Source organism: Salvelinus alpinus, chromosome 4, assembly GCF_045679555.1.
Source record: "Salvelinus alpinus chromosome 4, SLU_Salpinus.1, whole genome shotgun sequence".
In the NCBI taxonomy this organism is placed as follows: Eukaryota; Metazoa; Chordata; class Actinopteri; order Salmoniformes; family Salmonidae; genus Salvelinus; species Salvelinus alpinus.
The window spans coordinates 101,916,323-101,931,828 of NC_092089.1; the positions used below are offsets into that span (position 1 = coordinate 101,916,323).

General features: G+C 46.9%; 1 protein-coding gene across 1 annotated transcript in view; it reads right to left on the reverse strand.

Moving 5' to 3' along the window:
* Window positions 1-15,506, reverse strand: part of LOC139574858 (fibroblast growth factor 16) — a 42,975-nt gene that overhangs the window by 17,643 nt on the left and 9,826 nt on the right. Inside the window, exon 2 of the mRNA XM_071399827.1 lies at window positions 10,633-10,736. Coding sequence (XP_071255928.1) covers window positions 10,633-10,736 — 104 coding nt within the window. The remainder of the gene's footprint in view (window positions 1-10,632; window positions 10,737-15,506) is intronic.

Below are 15,506 nucleotides of genomic sequence, written 5' to 3' on the forward strand. Positions count from 1 at the left end.
TACGCCATCTTGGATCTATAATCACCTCTCATCTGGGTTCCTGTTACAGGTCCACTATAGTTCCACATGGTATCTATAATCACCTCTCATCTGGGTTCCTGTTACAGGTCCACTATAGTTCCACATGGTATCTATAATCACCTCTCATCTGGGTTCCTGTTACAGGTCCACTATAGTTCCACATGGTATCTATAATCACCTCTCATCTGGGTTCCTGTTACAGGTCCACTATAGTTCCACATGGTATCTATAATCACATCTCATCTGGGTTCCTGTTACTGGTCCACTATAGTTCCACATGGTATCTATAATCACCTCTCATCTGGGTTCCTGTTACTGGTCCACTATAGTTCCACATGGTATCTATAATCACCTCATCTGGGTTCCTGTTACTGGTCCACTATAGTTCCACATGGTATCTATAATCACCTCTCATCTGGGTTCCTGTTACAGGTCCACTATAGTTCCACATGGTATCTATAATCACCTCTCATCTGGGTTCCTGTTACAGGTCCACTATAGTTCCACATGGTATCTATAATCACCTCTCATCTGGGTTCCTGTTACAGGTCCACTATAGTTCCACATGGTATCTATAATCACCTCTCATCTGGGTTCCTGTTACTGGTCCACTATAGTTCCACATGGTATCTATAATCACCTCTCATCTGGGTTCCTGTTACAGGTCCACTATAGTTCCACATGGTATCTATAATCACCTCTCATCTGGGTTCCTGTTACAGGTCCACTATAGTTCCACATGGTATCTATAATCACCTCTCATCTGGGTTCCTGTTACAGGTCCACTATAGTTCCACATGGTATCTATAATCACCTCTCATCTGGGTTCCTGTTACAGGTCCACTATAGTTCCACATGGTATCTATAATCACCTCTCATCTGGGTTCCTGTTACAGGTCCACTATAGTTCCACATGGTATCTATAATCACATCTCATCTGGGTTCCTGTTACAGGTCCACTATAGTTCCACATGGTATCTATAATCACCTCATCTGGGTTCCTGTTACAGGTCCACTATAGTTCCACATGGTATCTATAATCACCTCATCTGGGTTCCTGTTACAGGTCCACTATAGTTCCACATGGTATCTATAATCACCTCTCATCTGGGTTCCTGTTACTGGTCCACTATAGTTCCACATGGTATCTATAATCACCTCATCTGGGTTCCTGTTACAGGTCCACTATAGTTCCACATGGTATCTATAATCACCTCTCATCTGGGTTCCTGTTACTGGTCCACTATAGTTCCACATGGTATCTATAATCACATCTCATCTGGGTTCCTGTTACTGGTCCACTATAGTTCCACATGGTATCTATAATCACCTCTCATCTGGGTTCCTGTTACTGGTCCACTATAGTTCCACATGGTATCTATAATCACCTCTCATCTGGGTTCCTGTTACTGGTCCACTATAGTTCCACATGGTATCTATAATCACCTCTCATCTGGGTTCCTGTTACTGGTCCACTATAGTTCCACATGGTATCTATAATCACCTCTCATCTGGGTTCCTGTTACAGGTCCACTATAGTTCCACATGGTATCTATAATCACCTCTCATCTGGGTTCCTGTTACAGGTCCACTATAGTTCCACATGGTATCTATAATCACCTCTCATCTGGGTTCCTGTTACAGGTCCACTATAGTTCCACATGGTATCTATAATCACATCTCATCTGGGTTCCTGTTACTGGTCCACTATAGTTCCACATGGTATCTATAATCACCTCTCATCTGGGTTCCTGTTACTGGTCCACTATAGTTCCACATGGTATCTATAATCACCTCTCATCTGGGTTCCTGTTACTGGTCCACTATAGTTCCACATGGTATCTATAATCACCTCTCATCTGGGTTCCTGTTACTGGTCCACTATAGTTCCACATGGTATCTATAATCACATCTCATCTGGGTTCCTGTTACTGGTCCACTATAGTTCCACATGGTATCTATAATCACCTCTCATCTGGGTTCCTGTTACTGGTCCACTATAGTTCCACATGGTATCTATAATCACCTCTCATCTGGGTTCCTGTTACTGGTCCACTATAGTTCCACATGGTATCTATAATCACCTCTCATCTGGGTTCCTGTTACTGGTCCACTATAGTTCCACATGGTATCTATAATCACCTCTCATCTGGGTTCCTGTTACTGGTCCACTATAGTTCCACATGGTATCTATAATCACCTCTCATCTGGGTTCCTGTTACTGGTCCACTATAGTTCCACATGGTATCTATAATCACCTCTCATCTGGGTTCCTGTTACAGGTCCACTATACACTAAGGGGGAATGATATGAGCAACCTGATGCAATGTGAATATGTAGGTATAACAACACATGTTAAAGGCTGTTTGGAGATAACTGTTCCCTGTTGTATGACAATAATGTTTTCTGTTGAGCTGCAGGGTGAGGTGGAGGGAGAGAGGAGAGGGGTGAGTAGAGGAGGAGGGGTAGAGGAGAGGGGTGAGTAAAGGAGAAGGGGTAGAGGAGAGGGGTGAGGTGGAGGGGTAGAGGAGAGGGGTGAGTAGAGGAGGAGGGGTAGAGGAGAGGGGTGAGTAGAGGAGGAGGGGTAGAGGAGAGGGGTGAGTAGAGGAGGAGCGGTAGAGGAGAGGGGTGAGGTGGAGGGGTAGAGGAGAGGGGTGAGTAGAGGAGGAGGGGTAGAGGAGAGGGGTGAGTAGAGGAGGAGGGGTAGAGGAGAGGGGTGAGTAGAGGAGGAGGGGTAGAGGAGAGGGGTGAGTAGAGGAGGAGGGGTAGAGGAGAGGGGTGAGTAGAGGAGGAGGGGTAGAGGAGAGGGGTGAGTAGAGGAGGAGGGGTAGAGGAGAGGGGTGAGTTGAGTAGAGGTGGAGGGGTAGAGGGGTGGGGTGAGTAGAGGTGGAGGGGTGAGGTGTGTAGAGGAGGAGGGGTAGAGGAGAGGGGTGAGGTGGAGGGGTAGAGGAGAGGAGAGGGGTGAGTAGAGGAGGGGTAGAGGAGAGGGGTGGGGTGAGTAGAGGTGGAGGGGTAGAGGGGTGGGGTGAGTAGAGGTGGAGGGGTAGAGAAGAGGGGTGAGTAGAGGTGGAGGGGTAGAGGGGTGAGGTGTGTAGAGGAGGAGGGGTAGAGGAGAGGGGTGAGTAGAGGAGGAGGGGTAGAGGAGAGGGGTGAGTTGAGTTGAGTAGAGGTGGAGGGGTAGAGGAGAGGGGTGAGGTGAGGTGAGTAGAGGTGGAGGGGTAGAGGGGTGGGGTGAGTAGAGGTTGAGGGGTAGAGGAGAGGGGTGAGGTGGAGGGGTAGAGGAGAGGGGTGAGTAGAGGAGGGGTAGAGGAGAGGGGTGAGTAGAGGAGGGGTAGAGGAGAGGGGTGGGGTGAGTTGAGTAGAGGTGGAGGGAGGAGGAGAGGGGCGGGGTGAGGTGAGTAGAGGAGGAGAGGGGTGAGGTGAGTAGAAGTGGAGGGGTTGAGGAGAGATAAGAGGAGATTATAGAATAGATTATAGAGGAGATTATAGAGGAGAGCATAGAGGAGAGCATAGAGGAGAGCATAGAGGGGATTATAGAGGAGATTATAGAGGAGAGCATAGAGGAGAGCATAGAGGAGATTATAGAGGAGATTATAGAGGAGACCATAGAGGAGATTATAGAATATATTATAGAATAGATTATAGGAGATTAGAGAGGAGATTATAGAGGAGAGCATAGAGTAGATTATAGAGGAGAGCATAGAGGAGAGCATAGAGGAGAGCATAGAGGAGAGCATAGAGGAAAGCATAGAGGAGAGCATAGAGGAGAGCATAGAGGAGAGCATAGAGGAAAGCATAGAGGAGAGCATAGAGGAGAGCATAGAGGAGAGCATAGAGGAGAGCATAGAGGAGATTATAGAGGAGATTATAGAGGAGATTATAGAGCAGAGCATAGAGGAGATGATTAGAGGATATAATAGAGGAGAGCATAGAGGCAATTATAGAGGAGATTATAGAGGAGAGCGTAGAGGAGATTATAGAGGAGATTATAGAGCAGCGCATAGAGGAGATTATAGAGGAGACTATAGAGCAGATCATAGAGGAGATTATAGAGGAGATTATAGAGGAGATTATAGAGCAGAGCATATAGGAGATTATAGAGGAGACTATAGAGGAGATTATAGAGCAGAGCATATAGGAGATTATAGGCACTGGAGGTATTGAAATAATTTAGCCAAAATTAGTCTATAATAAATAATTGTCCCCAAAATGATATTACTCCTGTCTGAACTGACATAAATACAATAATTATAAATATACCAGAGAGCGTCATTTAGCTAAATAGGATCAATAGTTTCTAAAAAATAGCTGTGGATTAAGTTTTATCAGAAGCATTTACAGTCGGGAGGCTGAAATCAGGGCAACACACGCCCCACATATAGAAGGGCTTGTTGCGCTGTAGCCATGGATACAATATAATCCATAGAATGATGTGAAGCCTTTTACCCTGGCAGTTAAACTCATGGGTACACTAGCAATGGCTGCCAGTCCTGACGTCAATGGGGACTGGCATCTTTGGATTGGATTTCTATGGTTGATTGAGACTGTCAATCTGCCTTTCACAAATTTCAAAACACAATTGTGATAAAAATGTAGGCGGACCTTTTGGAAAGCTGAAAAGTAACTACTAATCTGTCTGTAGAAGCTAAACACATTTTCCTCAACTTTTGAGCGGTTCTGAGCGAACTGTTTTTCAACGTTACACTCTTAGAAAAAAGGTTCAAAAAGGGTTCTTCCGCAGTCCCCATAGGAGAACCCTTTTTGGTTCCAGGTAGAACCCCTTTTTGGTTCCAGGTAGAACCCCTTTTTGGTTCCACGTAGAACCCCTTTTTGGTTCCAGGTAGAACCCCTTTTTGGTTCCAGGTAGAACCCCTTTTTGGTTCCACGTAGAACCCATTTTGGTTCCAGGTAGACCCCCTTTTTGGTTCCAGGTAGAACCCCTTTTTGGTTCCACGTAGAACCCCTTTTTGGTTCCAGGTAGAACCCCTTTTTGGTTCCACGTAGAACCCCTTTTTGGGTCCAGGTAGAACCCCTTTTGGGTCCAGGTAGAACCCCTTTTTGGTTCCAGGTAGAACCCCTTTTTGGGTCCAGGTAGAACCCCTTTTGGGGTCCAGGTAGAACCCCTTTTTGGTTCCAGGTAGAACCTATTTTAGGTTCCAGGTAGAACCCCTTTTTGGTTCCAGGTAGAACCCTTTTTGGTTCCATGTAGAACCGTCTGTGCATGACCGTTCAAATTGATGTTTCCCAGTCAGAGTTAATTAAAAAATATATAGATATTTTGTTCCCGGTTGATTTGAATGTGGCATTAGAGTTGGGATTTTATTTCATTGTTTAGCTAGCTAGCTACATGTCTAAACAAAAGACTCCACTATGCAAGTAACCGTTTCACTGTACTGTTTACACCTTCTGTATCCTGTGTATGTGTCAAATAAACATAGATTGTATTTGATATAGTGGGTGTTTACCAGAGACGGTAATGAGAAGAACAACATGGCCTGCACCAAAGTCAGATTAGGATAAAGGTCAAGGACGAGATAAAGTGTGTTTTTACCAAAGTCAGATTAGGATAAAGGTCAAGGACGAGATAAAGGTTGTTTTTACCAAAGTCAGATTAGGATAAAGGCCAAGGACGAGATAAAGTGTGTTTTTACCAAAGTCAGATTAGGATAAAGGTCAAGGACGAGATAAAGGTTGTTTTTACCAAAGTCAGATTAGGATAAAGGCCAAGGACAAGATAAAGTGTGTTTTTACCAAAGTCAGATTAGGATAAAGGCCAAGGACAAGATAAAGTGTGTTTTTACCAAAGTCAGATTAGGATAAAGGCCAAGGACGAGATAAAGTGTGTTTTTACCAAAGTCAGATTAGGATAAAGGTCAAGGACGAGATAAAGGTTGTTTTTACCAAAGTCAGATTAGGATAAAGGCCAAGGACAAGATAAAGTGTGTTTTTACCAAAGTCAGATTAGGATAAAGGCCAAGGACGAGATAAAGTGTGTTTTTACCAAAGTCAGATTAGGATAAAGGCCAAGGACAAGATAAAGTGTGTTTTTACCAAAGTCAGATTAGGATAAAGGCCAAGGACGAGATAAAGTGTATTTTTACCAAAATCAGATTAGGATAAAGGCCAAGGACGAGATAAAGTGTATTTTTTACCAAAATCAGATTAGGATAAAGGCCAAGGACGAGATAAAGGTTGTTTTTACCAAAGTCAGATTAGGATAAAGGCCAAGGACGAGATAAAGTGTATTTTTACCAAAGTCAGATTAGGATAAAGGCCAAGGACGAGATAAAGGTTGTTTTTACTACTACTTTCACCACTTTTAGTCTTGAAATCTTTAGTTGTTTACTACACTACCTTACTCACTCAGTTTAGCACATGGCCTCACATGTGAATCCTTAAAGAGATGGGTGGGGCTAAGGATTAAGAGGGTGTGAACGATGCTGAATGGGTGTAGACAAAGAAGAGCTCTCCAGTAGGTACCAAAACATTCAAGAGCCATTTTTACCAAAAGTGGATTTACAAATGTATCAAATATTTCTACATTGGACCGGGTCCAGGTGGTGGGTTACATATATATACACTGAGTGGACAAAACATTAAGAACTACCAAACCCCATTCAAAGGCACTTCAATCTATTGTTTTACCCGTTCAATTGTTTTATCCGTTCACCCTCTGAATGGCACATACACAATCCATGTCTCAATTGTCTCAAGGCTTAAAAATCCTTCTTTAACCCGTCTCCTCCCCTTCATCTACACTGATTGAAGTGGATTTAACAAGTGACATCAATAAGGGATCATATCTTTCACCTGGATTCACCTGGTCAGTCTGTCATGGAAAGAGCAGGTGTTCATAATGTTTTGTACACTCAGTGTATATTGAATATCAGGGTTAACGTTCGGAACATTTGGCGCCCGGACAAGTGACTGGGAAGATTTTAAAAAACGGCCATCCATATGCCTAAACCATTAGGGTGACCACCCATGCAGCCAGCACCTTCATTAAACCAGGGAAAATGGCCAAATGAGACACATTTACATGTCATTAAAACAGCCAATAACATGTCATTATAACAGCCTATAACATGTCATTATAACAGCCTATAACATGTAATTATAACAGCCTATGACATGTCATTATAACAGCCTATAACATGTCATTATAACAGCCTATAACATGTCATTATAACAGCCTATAACATGTCATTATAACAGCCTATGACATGTCATTATAACAGCCTATAACATGTCATTATAACAGCCTATAACATGTCATTATAACAGCCTATAACATGTCATTATAACAGCCTATAACATGTCATTATAACAGCCTATAACATGTCATTATAACAGTCTATAACATGTCATTATAACAGCCTATAACATGTCATTATAACAGCCTATAACATGTCATTATAACAGCCTATAACATGTCATTATAACAGTCTATAACATGTCATTATAACAGCCTATAACATGTCATTATAACAGTCTATAACATGTCATTATAACAGCCTATAACATGTCATTATAACAGCCTATAACATGTCATTATAACAACCTATAACATGTCATTATAACAGCCTATAACATGTCATTATAACAGCCTATAACATGTCATTATAACAGCCTATTACATGTCATTATTATTTTATTCTCCTCCATGCAGCCTGAACCATCAAGAAACCACAACAGACTTTAATCACAGACTGACTATAACATAATTTAATGTTCAGGATCTCCAGGTCTTCACTTCTTATCTTTCATGATTATTCTCATTATGTTTGTAAATATTTTGATGCATTTTGTTTGTATAAATCAGTTGTGTTTGTCTTGTTATTCAGTCTGGTGTTTTCTGTAATGACCTTAGTGATCACTGTTTTACAGCCTGTGTTTGTAATGGCTGCTCAGTGAAACAACCTGTCAAGATATGTCATAGACGCTAAAACACTTTTAATGAGCAAGCCTTCCTTCATGATCTGGCCTCTGTAAAATGGTATAGATATATAGAATCAGCTTGATCCCCTCTGTCGAAGACGCTTGGACCTTCTTTTTTGATATTTTCAGTGGTTTTGTTAACAAACACGCCCCCATAAAGAAAATGAGAATTAAAAACAGGTTCCTGGTTCCACCGTGATCTGGCAGAGTTACCCCACCTAAAGAATTGCATTTGGCGAAAGGCTCTGCACACACATACTCAGGCTGACTGGCTCTCGTTCAGGCAAATGAGAAATAAGTGCACTCAGGCTATCCAGACGGCCAAAGTTAGTTACTTTAAGGAGCAGTTCTCTCTGTGGGTCTAACACCAAGAAGTTCTGGAAAACGGTTAAAGACCTGGAGAATAAACCCTCCTCCTCACAGCTGCCCATGTCCCTTTATGTTGATGATGTGGTTGTTACTGACAAGAAGCACATGGCTGAGCTCTTTAAACTCTCTTGGGTAGGGGGCGGTATTTTGACGTCCGGATGAAAAGCATGCCCAAAGTAAACTGCCTGTTACTCAGGCCCAGAAGCTAGGATATGCATATAATTGGTAGATTAGGGGAGGACCGGCCCTGCGGAAGGGGAGGACCGGCCCTGCAGAAGGTCTAATGGGAGGACCGGCCCGGCAGAAGGTCTAATGGGCGGACCGGCCCTGCAGAAGGTCTAATGGGAGGACCGGCCCTGCAGAAGGTCTAATGGGAGGACCGGCCCGGAAGAAGGTCTAATGGGCGGACCGGCCCTGCAGAAGGCCTAATGGGAGGACCGGCCCTGCAGAAGGCCTAATGGGCGGACCGGCCCTGCAGAAGGTCTAATGGGAGGACCGGCCCTGCAGAAGGCCTAATGGGCGGACCGGCCCTGCAGAAGGTCTAATGGGAGGACCGGCCCTGCAGAAGGTCTAAGGGGAGGACCGGCCCTGCAGAAGGGGAGGACCGGCCCTGCAGAAGGGGAGGACCGGCCCTGCAGAAGGCCTAATGGGCGGACCGGCCCTGCAGAAGGTCTAATAGGAGGACCGGCCCTGCAGAAGGTCTAATGGGAGGATCGGCCCGGCAGAAGGTCTAATGGGAGGACCGGCCCTGCAGAAGGTCTAATGGGAGGACCGGCCCGGCAGAAGGTCTAATGGGAGGACCGGCCCAGCGGAAGGTCTAATGGGAGGACCGGCCCGGCAGAAGGTCTAATGGGAGGACCGGCCCTGCAGAAGGTCTAATGGGAGGACCGGCCCGGCAGAAGGTCTAATGGGAGGACCGGCCCTGCAGAAGGTCTAATGGGAGGACCGGCCCGGCAGAAGGTCTAATGGGAGGACCGGCCCGGCGGAAGGTCTAATGGGAGGACCGGCCCGGCAGAAGGTCTAATGGGAGGACCGGCCCGGAAGAAGGTCTAATGGGCGGACCGTCCCTGCAGAAGGTCTAATGGGCGGACCGTCCCTGCAGAAGATCTAATGGGAGGACCGGCCCTGCAGAAGGCCTAATGGGAGGACCGGCCCTGCAGAAGGTCTAATGGGCGGACCGGCCCGGCAGAAGGTCTAATGGGAGGACCGGCCCTGCAGAAGGTCTAATGGGAGGACCGGCCCGGCAGAAGGTCTAATGGGAGGACCGGCCCGGAAGAAGGTCTAATGGGAGGACCGGCCCGGCAGAAGGTCTAATGGGAGGACCGGCCCGGAAGAAGGTCTAATGGGAGGACCGGCCCGGAAGAAGGTCTAATGGGCGGACCGGCCCGGCAGAAGGTCTAATGGGAGGACCGGCCCGGCAGAAGGTCTAATGGGCGGACCGGCCCTGCAGAAGGTCTAATGGGAGGACACGTTTTAAATATTTAAAGAACTGGTTTAAATAAGCCTAAAGTAACAACAACAATAGTAATGAGAAAACTAATGATACAAATAAAGTAACAACATTGCATCCTACCTTGCACAGTAACCTGACTTTGTCTATTTGTGGGGTATAACAAATATTATGCTAAATTCTTCTATCATGTATATGACATAGAATTGTGTGAAATGCAAAAAACGATTCCAGAATCTGCTACAAGAAAATGTGTGGAACTCCTAAAAACGTGTCTGCTCAACTGTATGCCGCTACGCAAATTCGATCATAGATGCATGCAATGTTTTATGATTCTATCCCCCCCCCCCCAGCACCCCCAACTCAAAACATCTTCCCTCGGCTATGGAGGAGAGGAGAGGAAGGAGGGGAGAGGAGGGGAGGGAGGAGAGGAGGGAGAAGAGAAAGGGTGTAGAGTTGAAGAGGGAGTAGAGGAAGGAGGGGAGAGGAGATGAGGAGGACAGGAGGGAGGGAGGGAGGGAGGGAGGGAGGGAGGGAGGGAGGGAGGGAGGGAGGGAGAGGAGAGGAGAGGAGAGGAGGGAGGGAGGGAGGAGAGGAGGGAGGAGAGGAGGACAGGAGGGAGTAGAGGAGAAGAGAGGAGAGGATAGGAGAGAGGAGAGGAGGGAGGAGAGGATAGGAGGGAGGGAGAGAGGGAGGGAGGAGGGAAGAGAGAGGAGGAGAGGAGAGGAGGGAGGAGAGGATAGGAGGGAGGGAGGAGGGAGGCGAGGAGAGGCGAGGAGAGAGGAGAGGATAGGAGGGAGGAGAGGAGAGAATATGTAGAGGCGGGAAGAGGAGAGGAGGAGTGTTTAACTTACCGACCCATAGAGCTCTCCTCTCTCGTTCATGCCCAGGTAGAGTCCTGCATCCACTCCTCTAATACTGACCAGCCCTACAGCCAGACTGATGAACTCTAGGATACCTGGAGAGGACAGACAACACCTGTCAGAGATATAGACCAGCCCTACAGCCAGACTGATGAACTCTAGGATACCTGGAGAGGACAGAGACAACACCTGTCAGAGATATAGACGAGCCCTACAGCCAGACTGATGAACTCTAGGATACCTGGAGAGGACAGAGACAACACCTGTCAGAGATATAGACCAGCCTTACAGCCAGACTGATGAACTCTAGGATACCTGGAGAGTATTGTCCACATATTTTAAGTTAGAACCGTCCAAAGTAGTGATGCTAGTCGGGTGGGCAGGTGTGGGCAGCAAACGGTTGAAAAGCATGCATTTGGTTTTACTAGCGTTTAAGAGCAGTTGGAGCCCACGGAAGGAGTGTTGTATGGCATTGAAGCTCGTTTGGAGGTTTGTTAACACAGTGTCCAAGGAAGGGCCAGATGTATACAGAATGGTGTCGTCTGCGTAGAGGTGGATCAGAGAATCACCAACAGCAAGAGCGACATCATTGATATATACAAAGAAAAGAGTCGGCCCGAGAATTGAACCCTGTTGCACCCCCATATAGACTACGAGAGTTCCGGACAACAGGCCCTCCGATTTGACACACTGAACTCTATCTGAGAAGTATTTGGTGAACCAGGAGAGGCAGTCATTAGAGAAACCAAGGCTATTGAGTCTGCCGATAAGAATACGGTGATTGACAGAGTCGAAGGCCTTGGCCAGGTCGATGAAGACGGCTGCACAGTACTGTCTTTTATCGATGGCGGTTATGATATCGTTTAGTACCTTGAGCGTGGCTGAGGTGCACCCGTGACCGGCTCGGAAACCGGATTGCACAGCGGAGAAGGTACGGTGGGATTCGAAATGGTCAGTGATCTGTTAATTGACTTGGCTTTCAAAGACTTTAGAAAGGCAGGGCAGGATGGATATAGGTCTGTAACAGTTTGGGTCTAGAATGTCACCCCCCCCCCTCTAGAGTGTCACCCCCGGACGATACAAAAGAGAGGTTGAACAGACTGGTAATAGGGGTTGCAACAATGGCGGCGGATAATTTTAGAACGAGAGGGTCCAGATTGTCTAGCCCAGCTGATTTGTACGGGTCCAGGTTTTGCAGCTCTTTCAGAACATCTGCTATCTGGATTTGGGTGAAGGAGAAGCTGGGGAGGCTTGGGCAAGTAGCTGCGGGGGGTGCAGAGCTGTTGGCCAGGGTTGGGGGAGCCAGGAGGAAAGCATGGCCAGCCATAGAGAAATGCTTATTGAAATGATCGATTATCGTGGATTTATCGGTGGTGACCTCTATGAGGTGCGTCCCACTCGTTCTAGATGTTTCTCTCTATGAGGTGCGTCCCACTCGTTCTAGATGTTTCTCTCCATGAGGTGCGTCCCACTCGTTCTAGATGTTTCTCTCTATGAGGTGCGTCCCACTCGTTCTAGATGTTTCTCTCCATGAGGTGCGTCCCACTCGTTCTAGATGTTTCTCTCTATGAGGTGCGTCCCACTCGTTCTAGATGTTTCTCTCCATGAGGTGCGTCCCACTCGTTCTAGATGTTTCTCTCTATGAGGTGCGTCCCACTCGTTCTAGATGTTTCTCTCCATGAGGTGCGTCCCACTCGTTCTAGACGTTTCTCTCTATGAGGTGCGTCCCACTCGTTCTAGATGTTTCTCTCCATGAGGTGCGTCCCACTCGTTCTAGACGTTTCTCTCTATGAGGTGCGTCCCACTCGTTCTAGACGTTTCTCTCTATGAGGTGCGTCCCACTCGTTCTAGATGTTTCTCTCCATGAGGTGCGTCCCACTCGTTCTAGACATTTCTCTCTATGAGGTGCGTCCCACTCGTTCTAGACGTTTCTCTCTATGAGTTGCGTACCAAATGGCACCCTCTAATTCCCTTTATAGTGTGCTACTTTTGACCAGAGCCCATAGACAGAACATATTGAATGTTTTCCCACAGTATTTGGTCTCTACCTGAAGCGTGAACAGGGATGTTTTCTAATAGTTTATATAAACTGTGGATAAACATTACCACAGCTGATGCAGAACTATGACACAATACAGATGTTATTTGTGTTTAACGTCCGGTCCTCCCCTGGCCAGGACACGACAACACCTCGTCCTGCTCCCTAATCCTCTACGATGATGCTGCCAGGGAATGAAAGAGCAGAACTCCCTAATCCTCTACGATGATGCTGCCAGGGAATGAAAGAGCAGAACTCCCTAATCCTCTACGATGATGCTGCCAGGGAATGAAAGAGCAGAACTCCCTAATCCTCTACGATGATGCTGCCAGGGAATGAAAGAGCAGAACTCCCTAATCCTCTACGATGATGCTGCCAGGGAATGAAAGAGCAGAACTCCCTAATCCTCTACGATGATGCTGCCAGGGAATGAAAGAGCAGAACTCCCTAATCCTCTACGATGATGCTGCCAGGGAATGAAAGAGCAGAACTCCCTAATCCTCTACGATGATGCTGCCAGGGAATGAAAGAGCAGAACTCCCTAATCCTCTACGATGATGCTGCCAGGGAATGAAAGACCAGCTCTCTCTCTGATCCTCTACGATGATGCTGGCAGGGAAGGAAAGACCAGCTCTCTCTATGATCCTCTACGATGATGCTGGCAGGGAAGGAAAGACCAGCTCTCTCTATGATCCTCTACGATGATGCTGGCAGGGAAGGAAAGACCAGCTCTCTCTATGATCCTCTACGATGATGCTGGCAGGGAAGGAAAGACCAGCTCTCTCTCTGATCCTCTACGATGATGCTGCCAGGGAATGAAAGAGCAGAACTCTCTGATCCTCTATGATGATGCTGCCAGGGAATGAAAGACCAGCTCTCTCTCTGATCCTCTACGATGATGCTGGCAGGGAAGGAAAGACCAGCTCTCTCTATGATCCTCTACGATGATGCTGACAGGGAAGGAAAGACCAGCTCTCTCTATGATCCTCTACGATGATGCTGGCAGGGAAGGAAAGACCAGCTCTCTCTCTGATCCTCTACGATGATGCTGCCAGGGAATGAAAGAGCAGAACTCTCTGATCCTCTACGATGATGCTGCCAGGGAATGAAAGAGCAGAACTCTCTGATCCTCTACGATGATGCTGGCAGGGAAGGAAAGACCAGCTCTCTCTCTGATCCTCTACGATGATGCTGCCAGGGAATGAAAGAGCAGAACTCTCTGATCCTCTACGATGATGCTGCCAGGGAATGAAAGACCAGCTCTCTCTCTGAACCTCTACGATGCTGCTGCCAGGGAATGAAAGAGCAGAACTCTCTGACCCTGATGACATTATTCATTTTAATCAAACCCATCTCCTCCGTCTCTCTTCTCTCTCCCAGCCTCCCAGCACTGACACCTGCTCTAACCCAAAGTGAAGCCAGAAACAAACACCATTCGGGTTGGGGCAGACCACCCAACCCTCTCTAGGCCTACTCAGCCCTGTTCAGCCCTCCTCACCCCTGTTCTGCCCTCATCAGCCCTGTTCAGCCCTGTTCAGCCCTCATCAGCCCTGTTTGGCCCTCCTCGGCCCTCCTCAGCCCTGTTCAGCCCTCCTCAGCCCTGTTCTGCGCTCCTCAGCCCTCCTCAGCCCTGTTCAGCCCCGTTCTGCCCTCCTCAGTCCTGTTTAGCCCTGTTCTGCCCTCCTCAGCCCTGTTCTGCCCTCCTCAGCCTTGTTTAGCCCTCCTCAGCCCTCCTCAGCCATGTTCTGCCCTCCTCAGCCCTCCTCAGCCCTGTTCAGCCCTGTACAGCACCGTCTCTCTCTCTCTCTCTCTCTCTCTCTCTCTCTCTCTCTCTCTCTCTCTCTCTCCTCATCTCTCTCTCTCTCTCTCTCTCTCCTCATCTCTCTCTCTCTCTCTCTCTCTCTCTCTCTCTCTCTCTCTCTCTCTCTCTCCTCATCTCTCTCTATCTCTCCTCATCTCTCTTTCTCTCTCGCTCAATTAATTTCAATTCAATTCAAAGGGCTTTATTGGCATGGGAAACATATGTTAACATTGCCAAAGCAAGTAAAGTAGATAATAAACAATCTGAAATGAACAGTAAACATTACACTCACACAATATCCAAAAGAATAAAGACATTTCAAATTTCTTATTATGTCTATATACAGTGTTGTAATGATGTACAAATGGTTAAAGTACAAAATGGGAAATAAATAAACATAAATATGGGTTGTATTTACAATGGTGTTTGTTCTTCAATTGTTGCCCTTTTCTTGTGGCAACAGGTCACAAATCTTGCTGCTGTGATGGAACACTGTGGTATTTCACCCTCTCTCCCCCCCCCCTCTCTCTATCTCTCTCCCCCCCCCTCTCTCTATCTCTCTCTGTCTCTCTGTCTCTCTCCCCATCTCTCTCTCTCTCTCTTTCTCTCTCTCTCCCTATGTCTCTCTCCCCCATCACTTGCTCCCCATCTCCCTTACTGTCTCTCTCCCTCTCCTCATATCTCTCTCTCTCTCATCACTCTTTCCCTCTCATCACTCTTTCCCTCTCATCACTCTCTCTCCATCAATCTCTCCCCATCTCTCTCTTTCTCTCCCTGGCATGCAGACAGTGAGCCTAACAGAGAGGCTGCACCTGCAGAATGACTGCATGGACAAGAGATGCAGAGAATGTGCATTTTCTCTCTGTGACCTCATGTGTCTGTGATAGTGATTGGAACCACACCTCCAATGATTCGTATTAATAGTAGAATTAGGAGAGAGAGAGCCGGTATGGGCTGGTGACAGGCCCCTTTGAAACAGTTCAACAGAGAACCAGACACAGCCCACTGCCTGCCCAGCTCTCTCTC